The 19,059-nt window shown below is 34.4% G+C and overlaps 2 protein-coding genes across 2 annotated transcripts in view; one reads left to right on the forward strand and one right to left on the reverse strand.

The window, feature by feature from the left end:
* Window positions 1–2,235, forward strand: part of LOC118271630 (retinol dehydrogenase 10-B) — a 30,572-nt gene extending 28,337 nt beyond the window's left edge. The window contains exon 5 of the mRNA XM_050693804.1: window positions 123–2,235. Coding sequence (XP_050549761.1) covers window positions 123–315 — 193 coding nt within the window. The 3' untranslated portion in view covers window positions 316–2,235. The remainder of the gene's footprint in view (window positions 1–122) is intronic.
* Window positions 2,230–18,952, reverse strand: LOC118272167 (integrin beta-nu). Its single transcript, XM_050693937.1, has 13 exons — window positions 18,681–18,952; window positions 12,585–12,720; window positions 10,439–10,596; window positions 10,165–10,330; window positions 9,912–10,056; window positions 9,316–9,505; window positions 8,588–8,709; window positions 7,808–8,137; window positions 7,534–7,706; window positions 6,374–6,565; window positions 5,434–5,603; window positions 4,360–4,563; window positions 2,230–3,678 (listed from the first exon to the last, which is right to left on the reverse strand). The coding sequence occupies exons 1-13, from the start codon at window positions 18,748–18,750 to the stop codon at window positions 3,305–3,307; spliced, it is 2,430 nt and encodes an 809-aa protein (XP_050549894.1). The 5' UTR covers window positions 18,751–18,952; the 3' UTR covers window positions 2,230–3,304.
* Window positions 18,953–19,059: the final 107 nt, after the last annotated feature.

Below are 19,059 nucleotides of genomic sequence, written 5' to 3' on the forward strand. Positions count from 1 at the left end.
CTAAAATCAGATACATTTGACTTAAAATGTTTATAAGAATGACAATTTACATAAAAACTCAGTTTACATTTAAAGTTCTGCATATCTTGATCGTTGCATTAAATAACTCTTTACAATTCCAGGCTGGTTCCTTGGCCGTGTATGTCAGAGTTGATACGAAGGCTAGTTCCCGATGCAGCGCCAGTACCCGTGCACCCAGCACGTCCAGCGACTGATGCCAAAGTACCTTCCAAGACGGTTCAGCTGGAAGCCAAGCATGGCGCTCCCGGCCCTATGACTGTGATGCCTCCCGCGCGACACGACCGACAAGTGTGACGTCACCATGCACTGTTCTAGCAATACTAATGTGAGGCGAAAAGCTTGGCCCAGACTCGGTATAGACTCAATGAAATCATATTTTACGAAATAGTCAAATGTCTCCTATTTAATTCATTTTCAAACAATACAACATGTTAAGTCACTTAGGAATTTGAAAATAAACCGTTTGGCCAAGCCTCACGTGCTCTTTGTTAAACGAAAACAGGTTAACAGTTACGGCTAGTTGATATGAGATTACATGTACAACATACTATTACTTATAATAAGATATTTCGTTTGACACTGTGTTCAGCAAAGCATGTGTATAATCTTTGACTGCTGTATTGCCTTTTATAGTAAATTGAAATCAACGGGGCCTTATATGAATAAAAATCGTTTAAAATTGAGCTATTGGACGAATTTCTCTAGGAAATTATAAGTTTTTAAAGCTAAATTATAGCTTGCCTAGGATTTTGTATGTAGCTGATCTAACGACCAACATTTTACTCGATTTACTTCTGGTTTTAGTACAAACTTAATCAGTAGGTACCTACTGTATCCAAGCTGGATAGCTGTATTGGTCTCATCATAGTATATGGGTATTGGTACACATATACCTACTTGTACAACAATATTTGTGTTGATGGAAAGTTTTCTAGTTCATTGCAGTAACAAAATTTATTAAGTGTATTTTTTCGCGAGTACCTATGAATAGTTACATGAATAAATTTCAATTAAAAGTGTTTGTACAGACCTATATGTGTACCATTAGCTCCTTGAATTTACAGAAAAATGAAAATCTAAATTGTGCATTTATTATATTTTTTAACAAAACTACCCCTAAAGTCGGGAAGACGGAATATCGTATACAAAAGAGAAGAAAGACCATACCTACATAATTTTTTGCCCGTATGCGAAAAAAACTACCATCTGTCGTAAATTTTTTGATAATATTTTTTTGTGTGAAATAAAATAATGGGTTGGATCTGTAATAAAGTCACAACCTTTGCTGTAATCATGTAATGAATATCATCAAGTAATTTTAACATAACACAAAAAATTCAACCACAAATTGATTTCCTTCAGCTACTTACAAATGTTATTTCCAACTTAATAATTATGTACATACAGTAGGTATATACAATTATTATTTTTATAAGAATTAGTTGTGTATGGAAACCTGTGGTACTTAGTCAAACTAAGGTATTAAAATAAGATAATTCTGGATGTGATTTTATGAATAAGGTTAAAGAACTTTGTACGGCTACTTAATATTAGTTGTTATAAACTCGTTCGCTATAAATCGAAATTTATATGAAAATGTTATATCAAAATTACGTATAAATGTTGTGAAATACATCCTGTACTTACAAGTATACCTCTTATAAAGTAAGATTTCTTATAATTTATGTTTAAGTAAAATAACGGAGTGGGGTGACAATGTAAAGCTAAGATTATGTAAATATGTTATGTTATAGTTATGGTTTAGTCTTCCAAGCAACAGTGTTAGGGCAAACTAGACCTGAAGCGAATACTTTAATTATTATTATTATTCAACTAATATCAACGAAAGATTGCCCAACCTTCTACACTAGGTTCTTCTAGGTACAGTTTTCATGCGGCGATTAATGTGTTATAGTTTAGAACATTGTTAAAAGTGCGTACAGTAGCGTACATACATGAAATATGCCTGAAAAATGTACAAAGATTTCCCGTAACGATTTTGAAGCTTGATTTAAACACAATAAGGTCTAATTTACCCTTAACACAAAGACACGTTGTATATACCCACTTATTTTTTAACAATCTCGCTGTGGTGGAAGTGACATGCATTCATTTGTACTCGTTTGGAACTTTAATAAAAATTTGAAAAAATAAATATAAACAATGAGAATTTATATGGATGCGTCGAAATTAATAAAACCATGAAAATGTTAACGAGAGTTTTATTTTTGGTTTAGTTTATTTACAAATTTTTAGAAAAACATAGTTTTTTTAGACGAAACAACTTATATTTAGGAACTTATTTTAGTGTAACATTGGTTTTATATAAAAATACACAAATAACGAATAACTTTTATAAATATTTTTGTGCACAAGTTTTGACTTTGGAAAATACGTATTATACTAGTAATTAATTTGTTCGCATAAATTCAAATGGTGACAAGGACCTGTAGTTTCTTTTTTTACTGGACAAAATCGCAATAAAAGGTAATTCATATTGTGCAACAACAATTGTTATAAAATAACACAATTAATGCTAATTACGATTTCTCAATGTACTTGAATTAATACTTAATCGGTAATTAATTACTTATTTACCAAATAAACTTAGCAATAAAAATAATTATTATGAAGGCGCACAATGCAATGCTGCAAGACTAGTAACAATATTTATAATAAGTTCTAATCAAGCTAAAGTACTTTAAGTAAAAAAATAAGTACATTTTTAATACATAAGTACATACTTTATGTAGGTATATCTCCATAAACTCTGTATGAACAAAGTTTCACTAAGAATAAAAGTAAAAGAAGAAAGTTGTGTCGATTATAATGAAGGCACAAATGGCAACATCTTTAAGAAAATATCTATAAGTATGTGTAGTATCTACATTAAGTACATTTCTCTAAATATACTTTGTACTATCAAATATTATGGTGAATTGGAAAATAGTAACTTTCCCATTATAAAGCTTATCACTGAAACAATGAAGCTTAAATTCAAACAGTAAGTTACTGAATGTGTATGAAAAATACATTTAAATTACAAATCTACATGTTTCTAACTTACAATTTGCACAAATCCAAAATACTGAAACACAAAACATACAATAACCATAACGCAATCATAAAAAATATGCCAAAAACAAAATAATATAAGTACATACATACAACACTGGTTCACTTTTTCACCACCAGAGGCGCTGTCAACGCTTATTGCAACCATAGTGCTATAAAAAACTAATTTAAAAAAATGTCCTAAGAGAACACTTACGTAATAAAAAGCTTAATCATTCTTGTCTCTTGGGAACGAGTCAGGTAATTTGAACTCTGAAATAGGTGAAATGTACAAAGGATTCAATTCTTGCATATGTTTCCTGCTTTCTTGCGCTTCTTTGACGAATTTCGCGTAGGCCCTTCTATCAGACATGATCTGTCCACACTTAAAGAATAATATAGCTATTAAACCTGCTGCAATTACACAGCCCATAATAACTACGGCGCTTGTCATAATTTTAGCACTAGTTGGACTATAGCACTCCTTGCCTCCGATCATAATTTCCACCCCTGATGATGGTTTGGCGGAATACGTGTATTTGTATTCACACTCGAGGTTATTTTCTTCCAGACGCAGGATACATGTTGTTAAGTCATCGGTTACTGTAACAAAAAGTATAAAAATCAATGTTTAAGAAGCAATAAAACAAATTACGAGATCTGCTACAGCCAAAAATCTTTTAAAAGGACATTTTGGCGTTTTGTTAGTATAGGCTATTATCTCTTTGAATTTTATTTTACCTACACGAAGTCATTTTAGCGAAGTACGTAATGCTTTTGACTTTAATGATCCCCATCTCAATCATAAACAAATTAGCATTAGTGGACCGCAAACCACAACCACTTAAATGGCAACAGCTACTGTTTTTAACACGTTCAAGAATAATCTTAGCCACAAGTTAATGTCGAATAGATTTGCTACATTAACTTCTAATGGGTTACTTTCTCTGACTATACTAATGGGAGGTCGACCCCAGGTATAAGTATTCATATATTATGATGGAAGGGAACTGAAAGACATTTTGATTAACACAGTTTACATTTTACATGACATAAATGGTAAAATTCTAAAAAGTAAATTTAAGCTGAACGAAACAAGTTCTTATATAAATAAAGAAATATTTTAAATAGTCCTAACATCATGCCGTGTCATTCGACTACAGTCCCTGTCTTAAGAGCAAGGTTCAAGGTCTGAAAAAGGTATAGAGACAGAAATAAACTTAGAGATGACAAAAAAGAGATAAACAGAGATAGTCATGATACGAGTAATAAAACAGCACATACCCAAGTCATTAATGACTTCAGTGACGGTGTAGTTGACGTCCCCGATGTTGCAGGCGTCGCTGTGGGTGCAGTTCCCCTGTAGCCTGCAGGCGACGCAGGGCTCGGCGTGCGCACACAGCGGGTTGTCGCACGTGGCGCACGACTCGCAGAACATGCCCGAGTACTTCGCGCCGCTCTCGTCCGCCACTGAACACTCGCATCTACCTGTAAGGTGCGGATAGGCATTTTGCAGGTGATTCTTCAAGGAACATTGGAAATCTGAACACAGAACTGAAGGCATCAGGTATTTTAAGTCTTTAACTCCCAATAGAAAACTGTTGAAGGCTCCGCTAACGTCGGTCACCGGTGACCACCACGGCGTTTAATGTGTTAAGAAATCCGCATTTCAACAATTTCTCGATCCTGACGTCATATCCATATTCGTCATTGTTTCAATAATAGGCGTACTAAAATTATCATTTAACATTTTCTGGTGGTAACATTTAAACAGAGGGAATCCATCAGGATATCCAGACGTTAAAAAGGTACCCTGAAATTGGTGTTGGTAGCTCATATATTATCTTTAATGTTTTAAATCTTCATTTTGATTTCTCTAATCAAAACCTACTAGTGCTGAACTGTGCCTATTTCGTAAGTTGTTCCGAAGTACCCACATTCACTTTCACCTGACCCTTATCTAATATGTAGGCAAACCTTCGAAAAATGTAAACAGACGCTCATATAAAAATTTGTTACTTTGACTATTCAAGAGGTCGCGACCTCGGCGTCTCTGTTATGTTGTTCCACTGTGGACTTGCATTATCCAAATACTTGTATTTGGGTTTCTAAAAAGCGTCTATCACAGTGTTAGTTATACCTTGTACATTCTTGTCTCCAACTTTTAGGTCAGTCTTTAGTCCGTAACAATTTGATTTTATAGCATTTATAGATACTATTGTTTTATTCATATCCCGAAAATATGCCTATGATACTCATCTGTGTCCAACACTTTGATAATGTAACATGGTTTCGAGTTAGATTCGCAAGTAAGGATAAATAATATGTTATTTTTCAGGTTAGAATAGGTATACTAACCACAAACACATTCTCCGTGTCCCGAGCAGATATCTCCCCCAGCGGGTGAGATGCAGGTGTTGGTATTATTGGTACAGTCGCAGGCGGGCCCGCTCCACCCGGGTGCGCACGCGCACTCACCGCATGCGCACACGCCGCGGGTCACTCCGCCACACTCCAGGCCATTGTCACTGGAAATATATCACATACGAATTTAGTTTATTAAAAAAAATATGAGAATATGGATAACAAGACCAAAATATTTTACAATTCTTAATTACTTTAACTTACTTTATAATTCTACTTAATTTTTGAACTTCTATACCTAATTTTCTAGAAATAAGTCTAAAATTTGATGTAAAAATATGATGTCATTAATGTATATTACATACAAAATTAATAGAAAATATATTGACTAGTTAGAAAGTAGCCTAATATGCAAAATCGAAATTATAGTTTTATTCTCTAAACAAACTAATAAATTCTAGACATTTATCTTTAAGTTACTCGTAAAAGTCAAAACAAAACAAACCAACCCGAGGCAATGGAGGATTATTTATTTGCATAACAGCATAAGCAGTTATTTCGTTGAGGCACATTAACCGGGCCATTAAACAAGCATCAGTAGGAAGTAACGCGCCTATTCCAAAAGAGACAAGTAAACACATTCCGCATATCCAGAAATACTCAAAGTATCGACAGTCGGTGCCTAACGTAAAGTGTATTTACTAATGCTCTCAATACCTCACGACGTAATGTACGTCTGGTTAGCATCGATTGACACTCGAAATGTAGACTTTCGCGGAGACAAAAACACCATGTCTTTTATGTTAGTAAGATGCGTTATAAATCATTGGATTCGATGCTTGATCAAAGTCAAAGCAAATTAATATATTGAATCTTGCCTAGGAAATTAAACGAACCGCAAAACAAGAATCAATTATAAAACCAATATACTTACAGGCTAACATCACACATTTTACACTGGCAGTATCTTCCAGTGAAGCCAATGTCGCAGTCGCACTCTCCGCAGAGACAGTCGCCGGCGCCGGAGCAGGTGAGGGCACGGGTCGTGTTCGGTTCCCGACACTGCGCCAACAGCTCTGCTGACGCATTCTCATCTCCTATCGCACAGTCACATGTTGGACCAGACCTGGAAATTTTAAAAAGTGTTGATTATTAGGACGGACGTCCTCCAATACTGATTTCCTTGCTTCCATATTTTTTTTGGAACTTGTAAGTGTTGAATAAAGGAAGGCAAACAATTTAATTAGCTACGTGACCCATACACAGGATATAAACCCAAAATACAAATTCAAATTAAGCATTCGTAAACAAATTATGCTACAATGACACTCGATCCATAATTCATTCCTACTTTCTTTTGAATATTATTTAAACCTTAATTGCATTAACGGTTTTCGATTAAACCGTTACTGTTAGTGCAAGACATACTAATCAGGACTTCACAATGCTAAGAACATGTGTGTACTCTCATGTAGGAAGTAAGCCAGTAGCTACTCTAGTTCCTGGAATAGATCACGACAGAGCTTTATTAGTAGACAAATATCGACAAGGTGCGAATTGACACGACAATTATTTGCAAAAAGTTCTAGTCTAACACAGCACCAAGTAACATCAAATAGATGAACATGCACTTGGATAAAACCAGATAAAGACAAATGTCAATGACGTTTTAAAGCTCCAATTTTATGTTGCCTTATGATTTTGAAGCTATTGTGAAATAAAGAGAATGTCACACCAACTCGAGTGTGTCTTCTCACAAAATTTTGCGTAACCTGTATATTATAAGTGGAGACACTAGACGATAAAATCAAATCTTTATTAGAAACTCAATTCACACGGCAGCTTTGACATGCGAACAAACATATTGCAAAATCCCTATTGTGGGGCTTATGGAATCGTGACGACGCATTGTGACAAACAGAAATACATACATATGTGTCATTTATGTCGTAAAATTATATTCAAATATGTTATGACAATATCCAATGGTTTGTGATTAGTTTTTTTAGGTCATTCAACTGTAGATAAGTGAATTTGTGTTGCAAAACACTAAATGGGGGTTATCACTATAGCAAATTATCCAGATTCACTTACCATCCTTTGTTACACTGGCACACTCCACACACGAAGTGGGCATTAACCGGGCACATCGGCGACATGTCCTGTTGTACGGCTCCACTGCACTTACATCCACACTGAATGTCCACCTCCAAGGTCAGAGCATCCTGCCCCAGCTGGGATTCAGCTATGCGGATAGTTTGTGTAGACTGTATAAAACACATTAGAGAAATTATTATAATAACCTTAAAAGATGGTGCCTAATTTATCAAAATAAAAAAATCTGTTGATTTTCGAGTGTACAACTTACAGATTTATATTCAGGACAAGACTCCAAAATGACGTGAGCCTCATAACGCAGTGTCATTCCAAATTCCACTCCAGTGCACCTCGTTTCCTCCTTCAAAGGACCTCCCTCCACACCGCAGTCCGTAAAGTACCTGATTTTCACTGGTCCCAAGTTAGAGTCATCGTGGAAGTCCACCACACTTACAATATCTTCATAACCAGTTTTAACTAGTTTCAGAATATTTGAACTGTCGCTCTCTAGCTTAGCTACGTAAGTAAAATCTTCAAGCAGTTGATTTAAACTATCGTAGTGATCTTTTACGCTTTCCGTCACTGCGAAAATTACGTTAACCTGAAAATTACCGGAATCGTTAAATATTTACCACCGTCCGAAGTTTATGGGATGTTTGATTAGGAAATCTTGGTGCAACGAGATAATTAACGACGAACTTAGATGGTACTGCTTCATTAGGGAACTCGTGAAATTGCAATAACGTACACATAATTCACGCATGCCATTCCAGAAAGTTAACATTTATGTGTAGAGATTTAAACAACCTCTTAAACTTTACAAATCGGAACAAATTAGCTCCGATTTACTGATAATACCTATAAAAAATACCGATACCGAAAAATATATTGGATGTGTATTGGATGGAAGCCCATAATCTTTTCCAAAGAATACTCTGATATGAAATGTTTACAATGAATCATATTTCGTATTAAATTAGTATCAATAACTGTAATTGTGTCACTAGTATAAATAATCATCAATCAGAATCTTGACACTGTTAATGCTTACCTTGTACTTTTCCAGAAGTCTGTACAACTGTGCTATGGAGGGATAGTCGTAAGTAGCCGCATCGGAATAGTACCCATTGTCGTCTAAATGACATTGATCATCGTTCTTCTTGGTCGCGCCACCTTTAACGGATTAGGCTTTGTTATCAGATGCATCTGATTCTAAATATTATTTATAGTCGTATTACTTGTGATTGTGACACATGTGTATTCTGTTACTGATACTACTGATATCTACTTTCACGTAACTGTTTGTGTTGTGTTTTTAAATTGATCATTGTCATATGATAGGTACTACAGATGTAGGTAGCATGATTGTTAATTTATTTTATTGTATAAATATTTCAATGTGTCAGGGGAATACATCATCGACTAATAGGAAGTACCTAGGTTTGTGCAAGTTTTTCCTGTTTCCTTTAATCAATATTATGGTTATATTTTCTCAGTATTGTCGATGTGACAAATGACGATGCTATGATACACAATTTTGTGGAAATACATCATTATCAAATATGTACCAAATCGATTATCTTGCTCTTTCTTAGAAGTAAAGTAGCAAAGTATGATGCACCTAATTTTTATTAATGTTCAGGCTAAACCTACACTGGGTTCAAAATCTTTCACTAGTAATAACAACACTAGAGCAATCTTAAAGCAGACCTCTCTCAGGAGGAAGCACTTAACGTTATCTATCTTATCACACACATTACATAATTAATTATACATTACCAAGTTTCCCATCTCCGGCTGTATGCATAAGTCCATCGGAAAGTAGTATGATAATTTTTCTGCTATGTTCTGCCCATCCGATTTTGTCTCCACACGTTATAACTTGGACTAGAGCATCTAGTTGTGCTTCTGCGTTATCCAAATTTGCAGTAACTGAACTACTGTTCACGCGTTCTATAAACTCGTTTACCTGGAGATAGAGACCATAATCTATTTAGTATTACATAGAGTCGTTAAAAATACACATTATTAAAATTATTAGAGCAAGAATTTAACTCTAAATATTTTTTGAAGTTATCTAAAATCTTTTACTGGGCATATGCAATATGCATATTTCACATACAATTTTTCTATTGCTAGTGTTTACCAGTGTAATTAAATATACCTTGCACTAAGTCAATTAAGAAATCTTGAACTAACCGAACGACATTGATATCAGCAAGCACCACGTTATTACTTAGTTAACAAATTAACCTTATCACTTAACGAGCTACTAAACTTGGAAAAAGATTATTGAGGATTTCCTTTTTCAATAAAGTGATATGATAAGCATAAGCATACGTAGTTAGTAGTATACTAGTCTATATTATTATTACCTGATTCGTGAGAGACAGGTGGTGTTTATAGCTGTACGTAGCTTCGCAAGCTTCTTCCTCCATGGAACAGGGATTAGCTCGTCTCCTTGCATCAGTACTGATGAAGGGCATAAGGGGCTTCTCGGCAAAACTACCGAATCCTAACCTGAAAGTTTACTTTTTGATTAAGTCCCAGCTTATCCTTAGAAAACACAACACATCTAATGAATGAAACTTTTTGGTTCAGATACTATTTTCGTTTTTACTAACTCACCTAAAATTATCGGTAAGATTCTTCAACAATATTGGGAGATCATCCCTCAAAGATACCAGCGTTTCCTTGTCATCCTTCATAGACCAAGTGAGATCCATCAAATAATATAAATCTAGAGGGTAATTTTTGGCTGGCCTATAAGAAAACTGTATCTTTTTTGTCTCCCCTGAAAACCATTTTGTAAAATAAACACTCTTCTCTTTTATAAAATGTTCAAAAACGCATTAAAGGTAAAATGTAGGTGTTATTTATAATTCTAATAATTAGTACTTACGTGGTTTCAAAGACAAACGAATCTTCTGTGGTTGTATTTGTACTACATTTTCTTTACTGTCGGAAGTCATATCCTGCAGCGTACTGTTCTCCATGACCTCCCATACTGACTTCTCAGGCCGTTGTATTAAGCCTTGACTGCAGCCGGTGTTCACGAGACTGATGATAAAGAAATAACGTTATTCGATCATCTATTTATTAGAGCCAAGCCATCAGCGTACTAAAAATAAAGGGGACCCCAACAGAGGCTCTCAAAATTCTTAACGTCGTATCTAGAGCCCACCCACTAGATAAAATCTCAATAGCATTAATTTATTGAAATGACGCCGGATTTCCTGATTACATTGACACCTTATTTCAAACAGAATCATAAAATATGAATGCACTCAATTCAATTCCAATTAAATGCAACGCGATTTCCATATAGGTTAAAATTAAACGAGTCGATTGGTATATTTCCTTTACACGTAATCGAATGAATGAAATAACGGTCCGCAGTTCGAAGTTACACGAAGTATCAAAACAAACAACAAATCTTTTAATAAACACGTTGCAGGGCGTACACTCGACCACTTTAATCGTTACCCACTTTTCTCTGCTAAGTATTAAAGTACCAATGCATTGGAAACCGTCCATTCGTTCTCAACACAATAAATAATCTATCAAACAACGATCTCTTGATTAGTTGGGGAGCCGTTGCCCAAATATCGGTCAGTGAACGTGGGAACAGTACCTAAACACGAGGAATGCGCTTGCGCTGCGGTCGCGGTACCTAATTGATTGAGCGAAATAAAGCGGAACTTTTTAATTGCTTTGAAATCTGACAGAAGCCTGAAGCTATAGTGTGACTGTGAAGAATTATTGTTGGACAGCCAGCAGCAGAATCATGAATTTGATTGTGGGCTGTTCAAGTTCTTAACAAATAATCAATAAAGCAGTAAAGTGAGTGAGTTAACTAACCATTATCAGATATATCAGATATCAAATTTAACTCAAAAGCATATCAATTTTTGGTTACTATTCAGTGGCAAAAAAGTAAGAATATTTTTGACTTCTCAAAGCAATAAATTTTAAACAAAACACCCGATATGTTTCCAATGATGCACAAGATAACTTGTAGCTATAATAATATAACAAGAAATATAACAATATCTTCTCCAAATTATACCCACGCGTTACCAACTCCTTAGGTAGTACCGTATCCATCAAAATCGCAATGAAACAAATATTTTCACGCACATCAAGGACGGTAACAACCGACCTTACTCCAACGATCCCCCATCCAATTACCGTGTGTCGTGGGCGTCGCTTAACTGCCGAGATCTACGCGAGATAACTAGACGATGATCCCTTGTTATTGTGATGGCCATTCTCTCTAAATACCTAGTTAAGGCTTAATTATCAAAACGAACATTAAATTCATTGAATTCTTAGTGACAACCCTTTAAGTGATGTGCCTAAATACGGTAATGGTATGGTAATGGACAAAAAATAAATACTCAACAGACATGTTGAAGACTAAATAAGGTTCAGCTATAACCATTAATTAACCGTCTAGTCCTAGCGCTAAATAATTTGCTCAGATGATCGTATACACATTACAACATCGTAAACACATAGGTAAGTCTTGCTTTTCCTTGAAACCATGATTATTATTAATTATCCGCTGGTTAATATTTATTGTTATTAATGTTATTTGCCTCCTAACGTGACCTAAGAACTGTTGTGACAGTTACAGCCGGTTTCACTTTAACCTAAGTTAAGGTAGTATAAGTTAATCGCAGTGAATCGTAGCTTATGTTATGACAGTCGTAAACTTTTATTAAAAGCGAAAAGAGCATTTGAAGTTGAGTTCAAAGCTAGGTACAGACTAAAATAATTGGTTTCTCATTGTATTGATAGTAAAAGTACAAATACGTATTACCAAGTAATAAATAGTTACCCGTATCCACAATTTTTACAAATCATCATTCTTTAAGATCTCTATGAGTATAAGTCGCGGACAAAATCAAAGACCCAAAGTTAAGCCATAAGCCACCGTTAATGTACTTTTAAAGTAACGTTTGAGACTAAGTTCTACCTATAATGTATTTATAATTACGTACCTACAACTTCTAAGTAATATCATTTTACTCTCAGCCGCTTACCTCTCGTCATCGTTGCATCTTGGCGCTCCGGAGTTATAGTTGATGTCAGCACACCACCGGCAGTGCGATGCAGCAGACAAGCATGCACCACACTCATTGTGTTCGATGCAAACCAGCTTGTTCTGCATCTGTTGTACTGTTGAAAATGATGAACAAAATTACAATAACTAAAATTAGCAAAAAAAACTTACACAATTAATTTTCCCGCCAAATAAAAATTATTAGCTGTCAGTTATGTTTTTTTTTTAATTTTTTTTGCTAATAGTTGCCAGTCATGCATTTTATTCTTTTTTTATGATATCTAAGCAATAATTATGTTCCAGCCAGTTCTTTCAATGTCTATGGCAATATTTTTCTTTTCATATTTCTAAAAGAGTATTGTTAACTTTGTGACCAGTACCTATAAGGTGTGTAAGGTCGTACAGCTACATGCTTCATGGATAAAATGTAATAAAAATATGTTTTGTCACTGCCACCTAATTATTTTTGTTTACTAGAATTACAAGTACTTAAGTAATTAACTAAATGAAGGCGTTAACGACCGGGCGTAAACCTATCAATCCTATAATTGCGTCATGTGTATTTTTAGTTAAGCTTTCGTGTTTTCTGTAAACTACGATGTTTACAAACCTTGTTAATCAGGTAATTATCAACTTCTAAAACGTCGACTTCAGTTAAAGCAATTAATTTTCTTAAGCAACAGACATAATAATAAAGTTGTTCTTCAATACTTTTCAATAGATAAACATCTTTCAAACTGTCTTCGCTTACGAGCTACGTTTCAACAGTAAAGACCGAAATAGAATCAAACAACTTATTCTGAACTAAGAAAAAAAAACAAAATACGGATGGCGTATCTTAAGAAGCACTTGACACATAGGACGGAACGACGGACACGTTAAAATAGACCACCAAAATCGGTGGTATGAGGAGCACGCCAGGCGTTGACACAATTTATGTGGGCGGCGAGCAGATTACAACCGAAACGAGATACCACTAAACAATTTAGATAGTTAGAAGGTAAACTTCGTTAAAACAAGTCCTTCTAGATGTGATTTTCATTCATTAGGGTACAATTCGTATCTTAAATTAAACATATGTTTTGATGAAATATTAATTATTCAGAGAGTAAAATTCTCTACCTTGATGTTAAATATTTAGTAGGTAATCTCTAAGGGCAATTAACATAATTACTAATATCTTAATTAAAGAATCTCCTAACTGTCTTTGAGTAATCAAAGGACTATATAATGTGATAGGGGTGAGACTTCAACCCGTTAAGGCTGAGTACTACATCTAATTTTATCGACAAAAGTCGGGGGTCGAAGGGGTCGAATCCCCTCCCCTAAAAGTTATGGCTATTTTAATATTTTTTTTACTTTTTTGATATCAAAGGTTGTATGCGTCGTAGAAAAAAAAAACGTCAAACGGTAGCTAATAACCTTGGCTAACTAATTCATAACTTTTTTCATATGTTTGATAATGGTGAGAAAAAAATCATTTGTGAATTATTTTTACCGAAACAATCACTATTTTTCAATATTTTCAATTAGGGGTTCAACCCCCATATTATTTTTTTGTCGATAAAATTAGATGTAGTACTCAGCCTTAACGGGTTAGAAGTCTCTACTCTATCACATTGTATAGAACTAAGTATCTTATAGGAAGTGTATAGGTAGTGTTTTTACGAATGGATCATAAAAATATTCCAGAACTTTTGGCCTATATTTTTACTGGTACATATTTGTACTCGTAGATAATCTTCCCAAACACGACACAATTGCTAGCACGTGCCCGCAGAGTTGATAGATAGATATTATCCGTAACAGATATAATAAAACGTAATACAATAACCGGACCCATAGACAATGTGTAATCTATTCTGTTGATTACAGACACAGTTTACTGTTAGTTTGTTTCTGGTTAGTTTTGTATTGAAAGAAAAAAAAGAGAAGTTTAAAATACGAAGTTATTTTAGGATTCCAACTTTATAAAACTGTACAAAACTTACTTTTATTGCTTCAGTTAGAAAAACAGTTTCCTGTCTTGAGAAAATTGCTATTTTTCAGCAATTTACTCATGGTTGATTTACTTCACAATTAATTTGCAATGATTTACAAAACCTTATGTAATAATAAATACCTACGTACGTATAAATATTTATGTACTCAATATGTTATTATATTTATGGGCGATGACATAACAAATAAATGACCAACAAGTACAATTTCCCTATTTGTCGTTAGTAATTTCGTAATATTAATTCCGCAAATAAATAAAGTACTTACAATATGTATATTACAAGTAAATTATTTTTGAAATAATATTATATTGCTATTTTTCCAAAAGTTTATCATGTTGTTGTTACATCCTATGTATTATTAATAGTCGCCAATTTATTAGTCAAAAGGTAATAACAACCTTAATATATTAACATGCGGTCGATAATATTTCGAAACCAATATGAATACTACCCACAGAAATTATAGCTATGCTACTACCTCTACACATATGGCTCGTGTATGGATGCCTAAAAACCTGGGTAGGTACTCTCATATTAAACAAAGAAAAGCTCATTAATTAACATGCCAACATAAAATCAAAACTACAACTTATTTTATGTACTTAGTACATAATTTTACTTCCTATCTAGAAACAGTTATCACAAGGGAAAAAAGTATCTCAAAAATGGCACTGACAGATCTCTTAACAAAATAGTCAGCTATGTCTTTAAAAAAGTCGACGGAAGTGGCGTTTAACGACGCTTGCGTTGTGCTTCGCCGTGCATGATGAGGTCACCGGAGCTTCAAAATGCCGACAACTGTCAAAGCACTTATAACGCCTCTGGTGTTACGGGTATCTATGGAAGGTGCTGATTGCGTACGTTGATACCATGGAATGATGAGCCTTCTCATTTGCGCTATATCCCATTAAAAAAATATTAGGTAACTGGAATCTGGAAATGCTGCTACGGGTATATAGAGGTACTTTATAAAATTTATATGAAACTACTTGATAGGCCTCAAGCCATAAGTCCTAAGTGGTGTGTAAAGTAGGTACAGTTTAATAGCTCATCAAATACTGAGTTTATAGCTTCCTATTGCACATCGGCTATAACGCTGTTACTTGCCAAATATTATCTATCACATCCGTTGTGGTTAATTACGACGTTTTCATTGGTTTATTTAGATGTTCACAGTCTATCTAGATGTTTATATCTAGGCTCCTTATTCATCGCAGAGTGGTGACCAGTGGTGGCACACGTACTTGTCTACGTATGTATGTAAAACTAACGTAAGGTAACGTACGTACGTATGTAAAATTCTATCACATATTTATTTCCATTACTATACGAAAATGACATAATATTGTCCTGAATTTTAGTAACTTTTTCATAAGAACCTTCAGTTCAGACGGCCACAGCAGACTGATCCATTCACGCAATTATTTTTATACATACAAATATAGATGTATGTTGCATGCTACATCTTAACTGCCATCGATCTCTACTAGGAAATAAACGTGATGGCACGTTGTTGCATCACGATACAACTATACAACATAGTTACACAGCAATAGTTAATGAAAAGGGACAAGCTCGGGACAAGTATTCACTTGTCTATCAGATGGTAAAACACAAAGAAAACAGGTTATAATGATGCATCTGCAAGTTAAAGATCCTATGTTCCATCACTATGGTTCAATTACACTGTAAACCGTACAGCATTCAATCAAGTACTTTTGTTCTACAAATTAGACGCGTTAATCTATTCTATTTTTCTGTACAAAGAACCTTCTCAATCCAAAGTCAAATCCCATGATTATTAGACAATTAGCTATTAAAGGCTAGTTCCACATCCCACGAGTCAATAATTTCACCCACAAACAAATATTCTCGTTGGTGATCTCATCAATAACATGATATAATAGGTATACAACAAGGATATAGGATTACCTACCGAAATCCATAGTTTACTTACATTAAATGTACATTTGTGAAGTTTACCCTAAGCTCTAACTACCGTACTCAGAGACATTTAATGATTATTTAAACTATTAATTATAACGTTTTGTTCCGAAAACGAATGCTAAGGACTGGCTTAAGTAACCGTAAAATGTCTCCGAGTGCGGAGTAAGTTAGTTCTTTAACCGTTTAATGAAAAAAGGTACTTCCTGTTATTATTGCTTTTGATTATTTTCACCCCGTTCTTTTAATAGACTTAAATGAAGATGAAAATTTTCAATTTGACGGAATCATTCATCTTTTTATTTCAGTGACAGAATAAGCTATCTAAATTATAGCTAGTCAGTGACTTATACTAGGGCACTTGAAGTGAAAATATTATTAGCACATTATAGGTACAGATGTTCATCTGAGAATACAAAATACTGTTGCATTACAACAATAAGTACCGTTGCCAGTTTAGTTTACCGTTAATAATTAGATTAATTAGGTTAGCCCTATAATGTTCACAGATTTACAGAATGAAACAATTATTTATGTTAATGTTTTCATTTATACTTCTATGTTAACAGTGCTTAAGTACGCAGTTAATTAAGAGACAAGTAAAACTAAAAGTAGGATGAATAATTAGGAATTCATTTTAGTTTTCATAAAAAATATACTCATTCATTTTCGTAATAGATTGCTTACTAACAAAGCCTACAAAGTACCTACATAAATTAATTCCTTCCTAGTTTAAACATTCAGTACAACTTTATACATACAAACATATTACAGCATATACAATGTTGTTTCAGCTGAACGTTCAACGTTTTCAATTTTTCAACGGAAGCGTTGTAACTTGTAATTCTTGAAACCGAACTAATTCGTGAAGTCGGAAAACGCATTCCCGCCAACCAGAGCCGCCATCTTTAAATAAAACTGTCAATCCTATTTAGTATTTTTTTTAATCTATTTCCAACAAACTAGCGTCCGTAACAGGTGTGTTCTCTGCCTTGCGTCTGTTTCGGCTATTTTAGTAAACGCATGAGCATAAAATAAATCTTCCGTTTGAAGTTACATTTATGTCCGTGTTGAGATAACGAATTAGTTTTTATTTTTATTCTAATCTTGCTTAGCTTCCATAACAACATTTAATGTGAATAGTTTTAACTTCCGTCCTGTTTGTTGATAAATTAATAGTGTATCCTTTAATTATTATGAGTGTTTCCACATGATACATGATTAAGCCTATGTTATTTTAAAAATACCTACTTAAATTCTCTACATTATTTTAGAACCCACAGTCATCTTGAGAAATGCTTATGGAATGTTATTTTAAGAACTTTCTCATCCATAACCGGAATAATAATTCAAAAATAGTATGTAATATTCATAAATTAAATTACTCTCAGGATAAAACCCTTTGGAAGTTTAATATTAAGAGGGTATTTCTAAAGTGGTTCAATGTTCGATGAAGGATAAAGATTAAACACAACGGAATGGTGTGAGGTTCAAACTTCAGTCCATATACTGACGAATATTTACTAGTTTCAATGCTACGAGTATATCGAAAGCCTTAAAAAATCTTTAAGTAGGTATGACATTGATAGGTATACAAGTAAGTATCATTAGTATGAATGAATTAAATATTAACAAGTACGCCTATGTACCTACATACATAACATGTGTAACTATCTTAACACATGGACAACGCCCCCAATCACTTTCAATATAACTAGTAGATTGTGGGCGACACAATATCAAAAGCCTTCCATCCTACATCTCTGATCAACCCATTCATATGTTCAAAGATCACTTTCAAACAAGATCTGTTTCATGCAATCCTGAAAAACTATAAAGTCGTAATATTTTAAAGCTAATCCATTGAAGTATGTTCAACGATTCCTTATCACAACCTTCATACATATGTGTGTTAGTCAGATAGTAAACATTGTAAGAACTAGTTTACTAAGCCATTAACACTCGTGAATTAAACGAAACATCAAGTCCGTTGCTAAGTAAATCTTTACCTTACACACTTTGGTCCTAGAAACTAAACACTTACTCATACTAATACCTACAATAGTAAACTCTATTATTATCACAATAGATTTCATTATCACTTACACAAAATGAGAAGAAAAACTCACCTTGACAGTTTCCATTATCAATTTTCACAAAAAACAAATAAAAAAAAGCAAACACTGAAATCCCGTACATGATCAACCGATCAGAAACAAATCACATCTGGATCGAAGTGTTCGCGCGTGAGTATCGAATGGCGGTGTGCGATCGGATTCGCGATGAGTAACTGATAAGGGCTGATAACGTGATAACGATAAGGCGCGGGCGGCGAGTACCGGCGCGCCGGTTCGCGCCTCACGTCTTTGCTGGTCGACATCTGCCGCGCCTCTAACTGACACTTCGGAACTCCGTTGCGTTCTACCGACTGGCTGTGTCGTAGCATCGTAGTCTCGTAGTCGCGTAGTCTCGTAGTACGCTGCTACACAAGCTACGCCAATTGATGTT

The sequence above is a fragment of the Spodoptera frugiperda genome, chromosome 5 (assembly GCF_023101765.2).
Source record: "Spodoptera frugiperda isolate SF20-4 chromosome 5, AGI-APGP_CSIRO_Sfru_2.0, whole genome shotgun sequence".
In the NCBI taxonomy this organism is placed as follows: domain Eukaryota; kingdom Metazoa; phylum Arthropoda; class Insecta; order Lepidoptera; family Noctuidae; genus Spodoptera; species Spodoptera frugiperda.

Coding starts and splice junctions, on each gene's coding strand:
- LOC118272167 (XM_050693937.1), bottom strand. CDS start 18,750: ATGTACGGGATTTCAGTGTTTGCTTTTTTTTATTTGTTTTTTGTGAAA. Junction 5,604..6,373: donor AAAATGTGTGATGTTAGCCT/GTAAGTATATTG, acceptor ATATATTTCCAG/TGACAATGGCCTGGAGTGTG. Junction 4,564..5,433: donor ACACGGAGAATGTGTTTGTG/GTTAGTATACCT, acceptor CGCACCTTACAG/GTAGATGCGAGTGTTCAGTG.